Genomic DNA, 18,106 nt, shown 5'->3' with positions numbered 1-18,106 from the left:
AATGGGCCAAATCTGGCCTAAATTCCAGCTTCTGAACGACCTCATCCATATAGAAATAGAATCGTTACATTTTTCCTGTTAATTTAGGTGGATACACCAATAGTAAACCCCCCGCCCTCCCAACCAATGTTGGACCCCCACACCCCATGCCCCGAGTCGCTATGGCAACCTAAACCTTTCAAGAAAGGGAACTGCTCTCGTCTGCCATCCGGTGTAAGCACTGGAAAGAAGCGGAAGAAGGCTGGTTGTCATGACAACGATGCTTCTATGCTGGGGGAGTTTATGGAAGACATGAGTGAGTTGTTATTTTTGAGGGTTTTTTTGGGGCGGTATGTTTGCCAGTTCTAGTATTTTTTAAGGGTGTCTTTTTAATTTTTTTTCGTTCTTGTTTGTTATTGTTAGGAAGATATGAATGAGTTGTTGTTGTTGTTTTTGGGGTGTGTTTGCTTCTACTTGTTACTTGTTTTAGTGTGTTTGTTTTTGTTGTTTTCCTGTTGAGTTGGTTGTTGTTGAACTTGTTGTTGCTTGCGTTAAAATATGTTTTATGAAAAGTATTTGTTTTGTTTTTATTTTTGGTTTGTTTATTTCTCATACTTGTTTTAGTGTGTCTGTTTTTGTTATTTTCTTGTTGGTATTTTTAAGTAACAAGTACGTGTTTGTTGTTTTTTCGTAGTTTTTGTTTTTGACTATTCCTGTTACTTTTTCTCTTATTTTATAAATTTAGTTTTAAATATTAATGTATGTTGTTAGTGACACCTCAAAAAACCCCTTATGTTACGCCTATGTTTAAAGTGCGGTTTGCTATACGACTTACCGCAAATCTGCAATTGGCATTATTTATTTTTAGTGAAGAAACGTCAGCGATTTGTTTCAAAAACTGAAGAAATTGAAAAGAAAAGAAGAATGTTGTGTTGGAGGGGGGTGAGTGGGGTGTTTGTTGTGTGAGGTGAGGTGCCACGGCTTGTGTGAAGTGCCACGGCATGTGTGAAGTGCCACGGAATGTGTAAAGTGCCACGAAATGTTTCATTATTTCGCCTGGCATTAACTTTTATCTTTTAAAACTTTGGGTGCCTTGACTCGCTAAACAGTAGGTGCTTACACCCTACCCCCCCCATCAATAAAATACTACATTTGTTTTAACATATTTATGTCTCTTATAAATGTTGACCACTTTGCAGCTTTGTTGTGTAACCAATTATTACAACATTATAATTTTTTATTCAGCTTCGTGAAAAACAAATTCAGAATAAAAGGAAACATTCAAAAGAAGGTAAGTATTCGGTGCAACCGAATTTAAAAAAAATTAAATAAAAAAATAAAAATGATTTTTTATTTATTTATTTATTTTATTTATTTTTTTATTTTTTATAAAGCAGCTGTGTGGGTCTGTCCAGTCATTTAAGAATTTAAACATAGTATGGACTGTGGTTTGGCTCTGTATGTTTGACTACTCTATCCCTTACCAAGCAACGAAAAATCTATGGATAATCTGAGGCTTGATATGGATTTTAAACTTCTTCACAATTATATGAAAAAAACTCGAAAATAAATAATAAACTTCTATAGTGATTAAAATCAAGAATTTCTGAGATTTTAAATAAAATTAAAATTCCAGTTTCATTGGTGGACGAGGTGTTTGCCACGAGTTTCCATGACGACCATAATGATGATGACGGTTGCCATGGCAACAATGATGTCACTGATGATGTCATCAATGATGCGTTGGGGATCGATGGCCTCATGCTCGATGTCGAGGAGAATAGAGGGGGAGGTAAGAGGGTGGTTGTGATGTCACAATAAAAGTTTGTTTTTTGTTAGTTTTTTATCCTGGGTTCAAGGCTCGACGCTGCCACCTACATCTGTGTTTATAACGACAATCGTTTTCCGGCCACCTAAGGATAACTAAGTCAGATAAGTTAGTTTATTCATACGTTACAAATAAACCTTGTGTTTATTTAAGGCACATTCATTTATGTGCATTAGATTTCAATATTTTTATATAGTAGGGTGGGGGAAGATGGGACACTTTTGACTGTATTTACTCGTCCCATTTAGTAGTAAACAAAAAACATTCAAAGAATTATAAAACCGTATCCTCACGATTCCCATAGACCCGTGTTAACTGTTTAAAACATGATCAGGATATTTGGATATTTTGTGTTAAAGGTGTCCCATCTTTCCCCACCCCACTGCACATCAGGCTTGTTCTTAGCACACAAATAGAATACTTTTATTATTAGTACAAATAAATACAAAACCAAAAAATTTTACTTTTTTACAAATTTCCCTTTACTTCTGTATCTGTATTCGACTTCTGTTTTTTAAGTCACATTCATTCACCTCTTACTTGTTTATTACATTTCAATCTTTTTATTTACTTTTTCCACGACCTTCCAGACCCCGAGATTGAACGACTTCAAAGTTTCGTCGGAACTTTGGAAAATTACGAGGATCTTGTGCGACACCATGTGGAAAAGTTTTACGCGTCAGCAAAATCTTATCGTAACGAGTCAGCGCTTTCACAGCGAGTCGTAGAATGGGAGAAATCGATCGCCCCCTCCTTGAGTGAAGAGGTTTGTGCTGCTTGCGTGAATTCATATTTAAAAGCGTGAATTTATATTTTGAGTGGATTTACATTTAAAATCTCTTGATTAAACTTTATTTGTCTATACGTTGTCGTTTCTATTCAATATGGGTGAGGTCCTGCAGCATGGCACAGCATTGGGCTGTATATAATATTAAGACCAGGATTGGCCCATTTCCCTAAAGTGGGATTGCATTAGTTTTAGATCTAAAATGTGTTTGTTAAAGAAACCACACAGTGGGAATGTTTGACTAAACTACTTGTTGTTGTACCGGTTGTAAGTTACGTAATAAAACCAGGACTATGTACGTATGTATCCTATCTTGATATATTACCCCCTTTCCCACCAGGACAAACACCCAGAGTTCGACATTCACACAGAAGGTGACGAGATGGTCAAACAATTTAATATTGTTGGCCAGACAAAGTACTTCTGCGATGTCATAAAGAGGGAACCCGTGTGGTCGATTTGTAGAAGGTTCTCAGCTACTTTGCAATTGGTGAGTGGATGGTGTTATTATTAAAACCTATATAACATATAATGAGCATTTAGCATCTGTACTCGTTTTCAAGCCGACCTAACACACTGTTTTTACAAATATATATATGTTGGCCACTGTCACAGTAAGACCACATTGTAAACCACCTAACCCCCCCCCCCAAATCCACGCAGGCGAGTGGGAGAATTATTTTTTAGGTTTATTTTGAAAGTCATACACCCCGTGTCAGCTTTGTGGGTGATTATTTTCCCAACCCCACCTAACACCCCTTCCCTCCATGCAGGCGAACGATTTAAATTTCCTCCTCCAATCAGAAGGCGACCCTATTATGATGTCATCAGTCAACACATTGTCCCTCAAACTGCTGACTCAGCAAAAATCGCGACAGCGACTTGACGGTTATTTGCCCGCTGCATGACTCGTATGTTGAACATAGAAATCATATTTTAGAATTATTTTGAACTGATTTTTTTTCGTAAAAAAATGATATAAAGTTTGTATACGAAAACAGAACACCTGTGTTCACTTAGTTTAACATTTTAGCTACGTGTTATATTACAGACGTATAACTACAGTGAGGCACGCCATGGGACCTGGGATTTAGACCAGAGTTGGCCCATTACCCCAACATTGTATAACCACATTCTATTCTATATGGGTGAGGTCCTACAGTGAGGCACGCCATGATACATAAAATTTAGGCCAGAGTTGGCTCATTACCCCAACATTGTATATGCACATTCTATTCTAAATGGGTGAGGTCCTACAGTGAGGCATGCCATGGAACCTGAGATTTAGGCCAGAGTTGGCTCAATTACCCCAACATTGTATACGCACATTCTATACTATATGGGTGAGGTCGTACAGTGAGGCACGCCATGGGACCTGGGATTTAGACCAGAGTTGGCCCATTACCCCAACATTATATAACCACATTCTATTCTATATGGGTGAGGTCCTACAGTGAGGCACGCCATGATACATAAAATTTAGGCCAGAGTTGGCTCATTACCCCAACATTGTATATGCACATTCTATTCTAAATGGGTGAGGTCCTACAGTGAGGCATGCCATGGAACCTGGGATTTAGACCAGAGTTGGCTCATTACCCCAACATTGTATATGCACATTCTATTCTATATGGGTGAGGTCCTACAGTAAGGCATGCCATGGGACCTGGGATTTATACCAGAGTTGGCTCATTACCCCAACATTGTATATGATTGCACATTGACATTGTATTCTGTATGGGTGAAGTCCTACAGTGAGGTAAGCCATGGAACATGGGATTTAGGCTAGAGTTGGTCCATAACCCTGACACCCAGGGTTCTACAACCCATTAGTGACCACTGGATGGGAACAATTTCTGTTCACTGTATTGCCCAAAGACATAAACTTATGAACCCTCACCCCAGCACTAATAAATGTGTCCGAAGTATACAGACCATTCAAAGTTCACAACAGAAACCTGTGTTATAAGTTCTAATCTTTACCAGTCATAAAAATGGCACGTACGAAAAGCAGATTTTGATTTATTCAGGTTAATATAATTAAGCAATAATACATGATCACCGTAAAACACATTTCATCGCGAGTTTTTACAAAGTTATCATTCCAGTCTAAAAGAGGGGGCACCTAAAAAGTTGTGCAAAAATATTTTTGATTTAAATTAAAAATAAATAACTGCGAATTATAATTTATATTTTAATGGGTGTGTTAATTCGGAAGTTTTTAGGTGCTGAATTGGTAATATACAAAAGCATACGGTACGGTGTAATAAACTTAAAAGAAAAAAAATGTTTTTTTGGTAAAAACTTTAATTTCATTGGACAATTATAGGTCCAGGGGGAGTCCCAGATGGGGATTACCCAACATTAGGAAGGCCATAAAGCTTGGAGAAACATTGGTGGCAATATGGTTTGTCGTTTTGTTCTTTAAAAGTTCCCTTGTTGAGCTGTTTGAGACAAAACGCGCAAACAAAATGCTCGGGGTGGAATTTTTTGCCCATGGCCGTGATGCATCGACCTGAGAGGATAAGTTTGATATTTACTTAACAACAAAAAAGCAAATTTCAATGACCTACGTAAATAATTAGGTTGTTAAATGAATGCAAGTTATTTTTAAAAACGAAACAAATGGCCCGACACCTAGGATAAAAATAATGAACCTACTTTTAAATTAACTTTTTACAAATTTACACGATTAGTCCAATTGAAATACACCTTAACAAATAAAATGTATGAAAAAGCAACGACAAAACAAACCTGTTATTGGCTTCTGGCATCCTGAACATAGAGATCCTCTTAATAAATGGTAATGTGTCTCGCAATAAGGCTGGCCATCTAGCTCAAAGAAGCTTCCATTTGTAAATGGAGCGAGGCATTCCTGTATAAAGGGGGGGGTCACTTTAGCTGTTGTAGCTAACTTGTATAGTGTAGATATTGTGAATTACCCAGTTTCAAAAAACATACAAAAGGGGGGGGGGGGTTAGATGTTGTTTTTACCTTGTAAAGTATTAACCAGTTTCAAAAACCAATATTTCCTGTTTTACCCCAACACCTATATTTCCTATTAGAGGGAGTATTGTTTTTGTTTAGCTGATGTTGCTACCATGTGAAGTTGAAAAAAAATTAGTTTTAAGTTTCATCGTTTGTTTTGTAAAAGCCTATTTTGCTACTGCTGCAATGCATGGTATATTTTTCTTAAATTAATCTTTGGCTTAGGAGTTTTGAAATGCACGCTGCAAAACTATATAGCAAGTTATGTTTCTATTTTAAAATCGTTAGCTTATAAGTGGGAATTATGTTGGCCAGTCTGCCAGCAACAATTTTAATGTAAAAAAATCAATATAATAACAAATGCACACAAAACTTAAATCAAATGTTTTGTTTTATAAAAATGTAAAAGAATTTTTTGAGTGCAGGTGAATGCGTCAAGCTTCGCAGCAAAAGATTTATATCTTTGATTTAAAAATAAATTAAAACCAGACTCACCCTGCACACGAAACACTCTGGATGCCACTGTGCGTTAAGTGCAGATATATAGTTGGTTAGGATTGGTTTCATGCACCCTCCACACTTAGGGGCGAACATATTATAGTAGTCAGCCCTGCAGTAAGGCTTTCCTTCAAACTCATGGAAGCCTTCATCTCCAAAGAAGTTGCTACACATGGCGCAGAAGAAATGCTCGGGGTGCCATGTCTTGTTAAGTGCTGTCACGCATTGCTGTAGATATATACGGGTTATCACTTATTCGTTACAATAAATGTTTAGAACATGTTGATGATATATATATATATAAGTTGGGTGAAAGTGTGTGTTAGTTTCGGAGGTAATGGGCAAACCTTGGTCTAAATCCCAGGTTGCATTGTTGCAGGACTCACTCACATAGAATAGAATGTTACCTACCTATGAGTTTTAAGGCTAATTAATCAACCCTGCCGCATGCATATGTAATTAGATTTAGAGTAATCTTGGAATAATATCGTAACTTATCCATGCCCACCCATGTTAGGCGCTTATAAGATATACAGAGATGGTAAGATACCACAGTACTACTTATAAACAGACCAACTTACCCCCAACACCGGTTGCACACAATATGCGCACGTGGGCGAGAATAACTTATGATAATCCTTCTCGCAATAAGGTTTCCCATCCCTTTCAAAGAATGTCTTGGTCCCGATATCATTATCGCACACCACGCACACAAAGTGTTCAGGATGCCACACTTTGCCCAATGCTGTGGTTACCTGTGATGTCATAAATATGATTGTTACCTTGTAGTTAAAACTGTGATGTAAACAGTAAACACTAAATACTAATATTTGTCCAAGTAGGGTACAGATTGTAGCATCTTGGGTGTTGGGGTAATAGACATACATATTATTAGTATTTAAATCAGTTAGTCCCAAAAAGACATCCCAGGTTTCATTTTATGCAAATATTAGTTAAACAACACTACGTGTTTATACCAGATGAGCTGCTTAAAGATTATTGACATTATTCCTGGTAGCAGATGTAACAGAATATATAATAGTGTAAGATGCTACACAACCCCACCCCCATAACTGGCACACTCTAAAGAAGTCCTGCAGAATGACAGACGAAACAGGAAAACAAAATTAATGTTTTTTAAACCGAAGGTTGAAAAAAAATACAACAAATAAATGGACACAACATATACAATATGATACCAAAAGTAGACATTCATACACAATGAACAGAACATGCAGTATATAATATACACACCTCCCCCATAACTGGCTTTCCACATGCGCCACATATTCCTTTAGAAGCCGCTCGTATTCCTTGTTTAACAAGGTCGGTGTTCATGTCTTTTAACATCGCATCAAGATCGTTTGCTGTGGAGAATCAACATTGTTTGTTAATAATGGGTATTGTTTTTGCTAAATATTGCAGTAAATAGTAACTTTCGTAAATCCCAGGTCCCATGGCATGCCACGTTGTAAGGCCTCACCCATATAGAATAGAATGTGCATATACAGTGTTGGGGTAATGAACCAACTCTGGTCTAAATCCCAGATCCCATGGCATGCCTCACTGTAGGACCTCACCCATACAGAATAGAATGTGCATATATAATGTTGGGGTAATGGGCCAACTATGGTTTAAATCCCAGGTATCATGGCATGCCTCACTGTAGGACCTCACCCATATAGAATAGAATGTGCATATACAATGTTTGGGTAATGGGCCAACTGTGGCCTAAATCCCAGGTCCCATGGCGTGCCTCACTGTAGGACCTCACCCATATAGAAATGATGTTTATTTTATTAAATACCAGTTTTATGCACGAGATCACTACGTGCCTAATTATTTTCATTCAAGTCGTCATAGTTGTTTATTGTTTTGTGACATCACAGTAGCTTTCTACTTGATATAAACAGGATTGTGACAAAACAATGAGTCATTGTATACAATAATCAATGATTCGATGGTTGATGAAACGCACTCGAACAAAAATAAATAACCAACATAACAACATAATATACAGAGCTATTGGTTTATTACTTTATTCAATAATAAATTGCCAAACTGTTTTAAATGCAAGGAAACAGGAGGAGTTAAACACATAATTCCGTGAAATAAAACCAACTTTTGTAAAGTGTAATCTTAACTGATTAATGCAGTGTAAAAATCCAGGGCTGCTAGCATGGGCGCCAAACCTGGGGTGGCAGGGTGGGCGGGCCAACCCTAAGTTTTCTGCACTGCATTATTCAGTAAACATTACAGCCAAAAGTTAGATTTGTTTCATGGGAATATGTGTCAACTATCCCTGCCTCCCCTGTGTTTCATAGTTTGGTGCACATGCAATGATTTACTTGTTTTAAACCCTTGGTCTTACAACACAAAACCACTAATGCTTTGGACACAAAAATCACATTATTTTGTAACCCACACAATTACAATGCAGTGTTACCCCTAATATTTGTGAGTATGATATTGCATCCTCAAAATGGGCATGTAGGAGTGATATACTTCCTGAAATTCACCTCCGGTCACCGAATGCCCGTTAATATCATACTAAAAAATATTATCCATGGCATTGCATTGTAATTGTAGGTTACAAAATGATGCAGTTTTTGTAATGTTTTTCATAAAAAACACCATTTGTGGCTTGGATACTCAAAATATTTACATTTTGTCGCATAAATATTTCAAAAACTTACGATTAGTTTGTTTTGGTGGTTCAACTTCAGTGGGTGAAGTCGGCTTTGATCTGGATTTATCCGGTTTGGCGTAAGGTGGATCACTCTTGTCGCTACTTGTGCTTACTGTGGATGTCTGTGGGCGAACATGGGTTATTGTGGGGTTAGATATGGGGGGAGGGGGGGGTTAGAACTTTACTCGAAAGTATTTAACAATTTCATTGACATAGAAACATCATAATAGGTTGAGTGGGGAAAATGGGACACCTTAGGGTGGGGAAAGATGGAATTATAAAATCGTATCCTCATGACTCCCATATACCGTTGTTAACTGTTTAAACGTGATCAGAATATTTTAATATTATGTGCTAAAGTGCCCCACCTTACCCCACCCTGCTATGTATACCACTAGCACAAACATAGAAATCATATTTACCCTTTGATCGACCTGGAACCCAACCAAGGAAGCCATGAGGTCATCAAGTTGTTGCGCGGCCGATGTTGCCGACACCGTGGGGGAACTACGATCAGATTTCTCACTTGAAGCTTGGGTTCTGTGATGAATTCAAGTTTTTAGTGGACTGGTAAAGTGCATTATAAGACAATGGCAGCGATATTAAGCAGGTTTTGTGGTGGTTAATGGATGGGAATTCATTTTAACTAAAACTGATTTTTGTTTAACCTGCTCCCTCTGTAAATATAATAGCTGGAAATGAGGTTTTAGTACATTAAACCGGGTATTTTTGGTTACCATGTACATATATGCACAATGTTATTTGATAGTGTCTCTATTATTTCTCCATCAAGAGATAATACCTGAAAGTTTCACTTAACAATTTAAAAAAAACAACTAAAATGGATATCTATATTAAACTTACTTCTCGGGCACTTCCTCGGTCTCTTCTAGTTCATCGAGTATATTATCGATGTCAACCGTCTTTTTCTTAGGGGGTGGGGTGAGGGGTTTGTTGATAGGGGTGGTGGTTGGGGGGTGGGATTGGATGGTGGCTTCTGTGGAGGGCAGGGGTTAAATAATGGGATGTAGTAAGTCTTCGATATAATAAATCTAAGACAATTAAGTTATAAAAAGAATAATTAAAGATGGCTGTACACAGTATCCGGAATTCGTCCGTTTTGTCCGGATTTCGCTGCCGCATGCGGAACTCAGTAATGGGTTTGCATACGACTTCGCAGCCGGATACTGTGTACAGCCACCTTAAGAATGGAGGTTAGCTTATAGCTTTTATTGCAATTATGATTAATATACAAATTACATAAATTCTTCTAGGTAAACAATGGGGTAGTGTCAGGCCCCAGGTGTTGCTTACTGAAGGAGTTGTCAAAATTGTTAGCCATACTAACTAAATGATACTGGTCCAATTATGCAGAATCTGTATTATTTAGGTTTTGTCTAGAACTGTATGGTAGCACCCTGGGTGTTGTGGTAACGCTGCAATGGACTTTTAATAGAAAAGCCCGCATAGAATAAAAACCTTATTTATGCTAGAGATCTCATAGGTCTCTACAGTACAGATAAAGAATAGAATCTATATTGTTGAGTGTCTATAAACTGTCTCAATAGAGTCCAGATCTAGGAGGTGTTGGGGTAATGGAGTAAGATAAAAAGATATTTATCTAAACAATAACTTACTCTGAGGCACGGGTGCTTCTGTCATGTACAATTCCTCCAATAGCATGTCCAGTTCATTTAGATTAGGGTTGTTCATTGTACTGCTGCTCGCGTTGTTGTTCTGTTGATTTAATAACTTGTTAAGTATTGTATGCACTATTACTGTTGCCATTTCTATTATATATGGGTGAGGTCCTTACTCCTTGAGGATCTAAGACTTGGAAAAAATTGACCTAACTGTTGGCATTTAGCAGTACTTGTAAAAGACTGAGTTAGACTTGGTGAAACATCTGCTTTATTATAAAGAGTCTATACTCGATAATTGTAACCTTGATATTCATAAATAAGATTTTGCACAACAGACATAAAACTGTTTGCATTACCAGTGCTTGTAACAAACAGACTAAGTAGGCTTGGTTTGGTAAAACATAATATTAATACAAGCTATTTAATAATTGTAACCTTGAGATTAATGATTACTTTTTTTACAACATACAAAACACAACTACTAATAGTTCCTTACTTCTGTACATTATTTTACAAAATAAGCCAAATAAATTATCATAATTATTATTTTTTAATATTAAGATTACAATTTTTACATTATTCTGCTTTTCTGTCTAATTCTTTACATTATTTTACAAAATAATAAGAAGAAGTAAATTACCATGGTGCTATTTAACTATCCTAATGCAAAGTGACACTTAACAGCAAACGCAGGTGTGGGCAGCTATATGCATGAATGGGTTTCAATACAAGCCACTTCCTTAAGCTATTTCTATCAAGTTAAACTTAACACACTTCAATTCAAGCTAGGAAAACATAAACTTTTAAAAAAAGTTTCAACTTAAACTTGTATGGCTTAATATATTTAGGGTATTTTAGACTATATGCTAAAATAGATATGACCTAAATTTAAATTATTTTTGAAAACTGTTCTTTCTAAAGTTTTTGTTTACAATACACACATGGAAGTACTACGCACATTTTTGTCATTGTTTACTATCTACTTTAAACTTATATTATAACTTAGGTAATATTTATTTAACAGTATTATTTATGTATTAAAAAATTCTTTTCAAGTTAATATTAGTTCTATATATAACACATATGATACTGTACTTTTGTCTAGTGGCAGTAGTGTTATACACATTTTTGGTATTATTTGTCTTTTATATTTATCTTCTTAAACTTATTTTATAACTATGATATATTTATTTAACAGTTTTGTTAAAAAAAATGCCCAAAATATTAGCAATAGCATAAAGCTGAACACTAAACCACCTCGGCTATTACAACTACTTTAAAATTCCATTAAAACACACAACTTTTTTTAACAAAAACAAGATTAAATTTTTTCTTGCCGAAGTCCATAATACAGTATACCAACAAGCTACTACAAAATTTCATAAAAAAAATTTTTTTTTAAATGATTAAGTAGAACAATGGACAATATGACAACAATGAACATTATGACTCACTGAACCATTTCCCTCTTTTCATAAAATATGTCGCGAAATATAAAACCTTAAAACTAGCTGTAGTATGTCACTGAGTTTGGCAGATATGCATAGCTACTATAAAGTTAGAATTGGCAATTTGCACTTTTGTAAATTTATTAGTTGTTAAGATTTATTTATATGCATGGCTGTACTATAAGTTAGAACTAGTGGTCAAAATTTGCTTTTTTTTTCGTTTTAACAGTTGTTTAGAATTATTTTTCTGCTGCTAATTCATACCCTACCATACAACACTGTGCTGGACAGATTCAGATATACATAACTAATTAATACCACAATGCTAGAATGAGCAGGTGGAAAAGTTTGTTTTTTTGTTTTAACAGTTATTAAGATTCGATTATCTGCTGCTAATTAGTAACCTGCGCTACACTACAGCTTACAACACTGTGTTTGTAAGATATGCAAAGTTGATTTAATTCTAAACAGAATTGTAAAGGACGTTGCACACAGGATGTTATGATGCTGTTTCAGAGAAACTTTAGCATTCAGAGTAACAAGAAATGAGTTGTAAGAAAAAGTAGGGGGTTTGTATTTAAAAAGTCAAAAGTAGCAGGGAGTTTTCTACAAAATTCCAAGAAATAAATTAGGTATTTTAAAATATGCCAATTTTTAATTTATCATAGCACCCATAGTTATATCGTATACCTCACTTTTTAAATTTTGACCATAGGTGACATGGTTAAAACACAGGTGATTAGAACACACACTGACATGTATATGCACATAGAGAAGACTATATATACATTGTTGTGTGCATAGACAGGTGTTTTAATCGCCTGCGAATTAAATAATTAACAGCGGTCTATGGGAGTCGTGAGGATACGGTTTTATAATTCTTTAAATGTTCTTTGCTAACTACCAAATAGGATGAGAAAATAGAACAAGTCCCATCTTCCCCACCCCACTATACTTATATGAAGTTAGCAAATGGTTTTCTATTAACCGAATATTTTCACACCTATCCACGCACCTGTTGTTTTAATGAAGTCTCGGGGGGAAATATGACATCATCATTCGTTGATTTTGTCGGGCTGTATCCCACTGGGGGGGGTATGGTCGCTTCTAAGTCTTGCAGTAATGCATCTGGTGGATAATTAGATATTTAGTGCTCTACTAATTATACATGTATATACTTAAATACAAGTTTACAATTTAAAAGCAGTCAATTAATTATTCTACAAGAGGGGGATTATATTGCATGGCAAGCTATGGGACCCATGAATTAGACCAGAGTTTGCCCATTACCCCAAAACCAAACAATGTTTTAACTATTAGTGAGGTCCTTTGGCAAGGCAACCATGGAGCCAGGATTTAGGCCAGAGTTAGCCGATTACCCCTACATTGTATATGCACATTCTATTTTATATGGGTGAGGTCCTTCAGTGAGGCATGCCATGGGCCCTGGGATTTAGGCCAGAGTTGACCCATTACCCCAACATTGTATATGCACATTCTATTCTATATGGGTGAGGGCCTACAGTAAGGCATGCCATGGGACCTGGGATTTAGACCAGAGTTGACCCATTACCCCAACATTGTATATGCACATTCTATTCTATATGGGTGAGGTCCTTCAGTGAGTCACGCCATGGGCCCTGGGATTTAGGCCAGAGTTGACCCATTACCCCAACATTGTATATGCACATTCTATTCTATATGGGTGAGGGCCTACAGTAAGGCATGCCATGGGACCTGGGATTTAGACCAGAGTTGACCAATTACCTCAATACTGTATATGCTTATGCACATTCTATTCTATATGGGTGAGGTTCTATAGTAAGGCACGCTTGGGATATTGACCCATTTCTCCCAAACTAATTAGATACTTTAATTAATTAATGTTTAATTAATCAACAAAATGCATTACCGGTCGGCCTGTACATTTGTGTTGTGATTATCCACAAACAATCCTAACTATGACGTCAACAATGAAAGGTTCATTGATTAATATTAATCTGTATGACGTAACAAACAACATTCATTCACGATACTTCCAGAAATCGAAGTCGCGGTTTACGTTTATTACGTCACAGTCATAACGCCAAATTCGGTAAACTCATCTTTTACGCGCAAAACAAAGCGGAAGTGTGACGTCACAATTGCATTGGAACTCAATTCATGACCTGCCTTCCTGTCGCTTTCTTTCTATGACGTCACAAACACTGCATATGTGACTCACGTTATACATTTATTACGAAATAAAAACTACTTGTTACGAATCTAAATAATTCAGAAAAAACTCAACAAAACAATCATAAGAACAAACGGCATTATCGCGTCAATAAACAATCTCCTATTGTTAACTTGAATCGTTTATGACGTCATACGCAACGACAATCACGATTGTTCATTGAATTCTAAAATCTATCACGGAAAAATGAAATTCGCGTAACTGACTTCGTTCCTCTGTTACGTTAAATTACGTCACAATACGTGTATAATAAGCTTTGTTTAGGGCGGCCAAGATCTTAAATACGCGACCATACGCTATATTGGATTCTGCGGTTTCAATTCTAACAAATTTAAATAAAATCTCTCCTTCAAAGTTATGTCTGCCGCTTTAGCTTGTAATTTAAGCTAAGCTAAGTAACTGTCAAGTTACGAACGAATGTTTAAAGTTAGAACTTCGCATACCGCATCGAACCGAGAAATATTCGCGACAAGGTACAAGAATTTTACTTTTTCGAGCATTTCCAGTGTTTCCGGGCGATTTTTCGCGGCAGTGTTGACAGTTTAATATTTTTTTCTATTATTCGCAATTTATTTTATGCAACTCGAATTGCATTCGGCAACACTGTCATAAAATTCCAGCTACGAAAGCCGAGTAAAACTTGTTCAAATTTGTTTACTTTTTGGTAAATTAAATGACGGTGAGTAATGTGATGACGTAATTTATGACGTAACGACAATAAAATAATACTAAAACCAAAAAATGAAATTTATTATTTATTTGGGCACGTGATAATTAATCGAGATTATTCTTTTACGCGATTAATTATTACGTCATAATCGTGAAACGCGACATCGGGTCAGCGCCTTATTTGGTTTAGGTTGGTTCGTCTGCCGTGAAATTCCGCGTGTAAGACGAACCGTGACGAGGCATGCCAAGAAAAAGACAACGCCGGTAAACAAATAAAAGCACGAGAGTACCGCGAAAAAAATTAACAATAGTTACATGCATTATGGTTTTGTAATACTACAATATACTAACTCACACACAATTACAACGCTCGTTAAAAGTAAAATACTAAAACTTTAAACAACGTCGCGTATTTAGGCATATTTTAAAACGTAGCATGCCCCAAGCTTTATCAACACGCCAAAAACTAAGCGCAGATTCTTAAAAGTACTAGCAGTACACGTCTGTATTACGTTGAACTACGTAGATAAAACGCATTGAAAAGCAAGTGAGACGAAATCGGTCAAGGCGATAGATGGGCATACCGCGGAGCAACCATATATGGTAGGGTGTGAGCAGCGGTGGTGCCTTGAGCCACGATGGTCACACCACGAACATAAAGGACGCATACAACGGTATCGGAAACTACAACGTGTGTTGAAAACATACGTGTTGTATACAAGTGTTTACATTGGGATGTTAACTGTAGGATTTGTGGTTTAGCTTGGCTGTATTTCTGATAATATAGTAGGGTGGGAGAATATGGGACACCTATTAATTCTATTTTCTTGACAAAGAACATTCAAAGAATTAAAACCATTCTCACGACTTACATAGACCGTTGTTAATTGTTTAAAACACGATCAGGATATTTGGATATTATGTGCTAAAAGTGTCCCATCTTACCCCACCATACTAAGTTGTAATTAAGGGGTGGTAGAAAATATATGTTGGAATATAAAGAAATATTTATATGTAAACCTCATGCTCACTGTCAAGTTATACCATGGGTATTTTTTAATGCACCAGACACACATGGTGTATTCATACACCTTAAGCTTACTGTCAAGCTGTAACATGGGTGTCTTCTTATACACCAGACACACATGGTGTATTCATACACCTCATGCTCACTGTCGAGTTATAACATGGGTGTCTTCTTATACACCAGACACACATGGTGTGTTCATACATCTCATGCTCACTGTCGAGTTATAATATGGGTGTCTTCTTATACACCAGACACACATGGTGTATTCATACACCTCATGCTCACTGTCGAGTTATAACATGGGTGTCTTCTTATACACCAGACACACATGGTGTATTCATACACCTCATGCTCACTGTCGAGTTATAATATGGGTGTCTTCTTATACACCAGACACACATGGTGTATTCATACACCTCATGCTCACTGTTGAGGTATAACATGGGTGTCTTCTCATACACCAGACACACATGGTGTATTCAGACACCTCATGCTCACTGTCAAGTTATAACATGAGTGTCCTGTTATACACCAGGCACACGTTTATACTTCTGTATTTAACTGCTCAAGATCAAAGAAAACAGCATTTAGTTTAAACAAACAACCACAGACTCAACAACAATGTGTTTTTCTATCTTTGGTATTTATTTAAACATTCCAATTGCCTCATAATGTTTTCGTAATCCCCATAGACAGGAATTCCTATGGGTTTTCACTGATAGTAGTATCTTGTATCCTCAATGGAATAATTGAATGGAAATTATGAACTTTAATGTGGCGTAGCTTGCTCTGTATTTGAACAGCAAACAATCAAATACTATGACATGTTTAAATATGACAACACAGTGTAAATTAAATAAAATTCAAGATATATTATCTAGAAACATTATAGGCACCAAACCTGGGATGGTAGGATGGTTAGGCCACTTTCTACACTACAGTAAACACTAAACAATAAACATTACAACCAAATAAATAAGTTAAATTTGTTTTACAAAATTGTGTGTCTATCTATCCCTGCCCTTCCCTGTGTTTAGACATTGGCCCCACACATAAACATAAATTGTTATTACAATTGTTTACAGTTGGACTTAAACCTGGTAAAGCTCATATGACAGATTGACATTAGAAGTTTTTTTATTTTACATTATATTTTACATTACACCATACAAATCACTCAACAAATAAATTCTAATCAATCATATTTATATAAAAGTTTAGAATTATTAGGAAACCAATGATTACTAAACTCGAAGTTACAAACGTGGTGCAAGCGGGCACGAGGTTTATGAAACAGAACACCTGTGTTATATTGACTGTCGATGCCCGTCATTTGAAGATAAATAAGCTACATACATGGTAACTCGTAAGCAAGCATGAGGTGTATGAACAGAACACCTGTGTAATACTTACTGTCGTTGCCCGCCATGCAAGGATAAATAAGTTACATACATGGTAACTCGTAAGCGGGCACGAGGTTTATGAAACAGAACACCCATGTTATATTGACTGTCGATGCCCGTCATTTGAAGATAAATAAGCTACATACATGGTAACTCGTAAGCAAGCATGAGGTGTATGAACAGAACACCCGTGTTATAACGACTGTCGTTTGCCCGCCATGCGAGGATAAATAAGCTACATACGTGGTAACTCGTAAGCGGGGGCATGCGCATATTATTAAAATACAGAAGTAGTTATATCTAATATGAAATGGGTTCTTTTACCCCCTCCCTCACAACCTTATATAAATAGCCCCCCCCCATAATATTAGATTTATCTGGAGTTCGGTCAACCCCGGTTTTGAATGCGATATGTTAGGGGTTGGTGGGGTAAGATTCTTCACTAGCACTCAATAAGTTTTGTAATTTTGCTACTGCTATAAAATAAATGATCACGTAACATAAAGAACATTAAACTGAAGTACAACAAACACAAACACCCAATCTTACCTAAGTCATCCATTTTGGTGGAGAACCTTTAATTTAAAGACACCAGATAAGATTTTTGAATTTTTCTAAAAAAACGTATCAACAAAATAGATTTATGGTTACCTAAATACTAATCTCTGATAAAACAGTGATTTTTTTAAGTTCTTTAAACTAAAAGTTTCATAAAATATGTGAATTTGAACTATAAATGTTGTCTAAAACGTCTATAATTCAGTAAAATCTCTACAAAATGTGTCCAAAACCTATTAGCTGTTAATTTACACTAACTTCTGTGTATTGATCAAACAACCAATGTATAATAACTGACGTCATTTAATCGGATTACGTATCCAGTGACGTAAGCCTCCTGTTGCTACCGC

General features: G+C 36.3%; 2 protein-coding genes across 5 annotated transcripts in view; one reads left to right on the top strand and one right to left on the bottom strand.

Moving 5' to 3' along the window:
• Window positions 1–4,520, top strand: part of LOC100181031 (condensin-2 complex subunit H2-like) — a 7,828-nt gene extending 3,308 nt beyond the window's left edge. Inside the window, exons 3-10 of one of the 2 annotated variants that reach the window (XM_018815025.2) lie at window positions 77–295; window positions 848–921; window positions 1,225–1,270; window positions 1,616–1,771; window positions 2,398–2,573; window positions 2,935–3,084; window positions 3,368–3,542; window positions 4,345–4,520. In XM_018815025.2, coding sequence (XP_018670570.1) covers window positions 127–295; window positions 848–921; window positions 1,225–1,270; window positions 1,616–1,771; window positions 2,398–2,573; window positions 2,935–3,084; window positions 3,368–3,502 — 906 coding nt within the window. In that variant the 5' untranslated portion in view covers window positions 77–126 and the 3' untranslated portion in view covers window positions 3,503–3,542; window positions 4,345–4,520. Of the gene's footprint in view, window positions 1–76; window positions 296–847; window positions 922–1,224; window positions 1,271–1,615; window positions 1,772–2,397; window positions 2,574–2,934; window positions 3,085–3,367; window positions 3,543–4,344 lie in introns of those variants that run through there. The other variant, XR_001975089.2, reaches the window with a different exon arrangement.
• An 80-nt stretch (window positions 4,521–4,600) lies between these two features.
• On the bottom strand, window positions 4,601–17,886 carry LOC100181752 (paxillin). 3 transcript variants are annotated; one of them, XM_002127284.5, is made up of 11 exons: window positions 17,748–17,886; window positions 12,876–12,988; window positions 10,407–10,506; window positions 9,634–9,766; window positions 9,192–9,309; window positions 8,777–8,891; window positions 7,335–7,447; window positions 6,662–6,835; window positions 6,078–6,308; window positions 5,349–5,469; window positions 4,601–5,109 (listed from the first exon to the last, which is right to left on the bottom strand). In XM_002127284.5, the coding sequence occupies exons 1-11, from the start codon at window positions 17,758–17,760 to the stop codon at window positions 4,949–4,951; spliced, it is 1,392 nt and encodes a 463-aa protein (XP_002127320.1). In that variant the 5' UTR covers window positions 17,761–17,886; the 3' UTR covers window positions 4,601–4,948. The 3 variants fall into 3 exon arrangements, with proteins under 3 accessions (XP_002127320.1, XP_018670568.1, XP_026693628.1); XM_018815023.2 differs by lacking the exon at window positions 17,748–17,886 and adding an exon at window positions 13,773–13,873; XM_026837827.1 differs by lacking the exons at window positions 12,876–12,988; window positions 17,748–17,886 and adding an exon at window positions 11,053–11,205.
• Window positions 17,887–18,106: the final 220 nt, after the last annotated feature.

This window comes from Ciona intestinalis, unplaced genomic scaffold (genome assembly GCF_000224145.3).
Source record: "Ciona intestinalis unplaced genomic scaffold, KH HT000025.2, whole genome shotgun sequence".
Classification (NCBI taxonomy): Eukaryota; Metazoa; Chordata; class Ascidiacea; order Phlebobranchia; family Cionidae; genus Ciona; species Ciona intestinalis.
The sequence above is the reverse complement of the archived record's forward strand: the minus strand, read 5'-3'. Positions and strand labels throughout refer to the sequence as shown.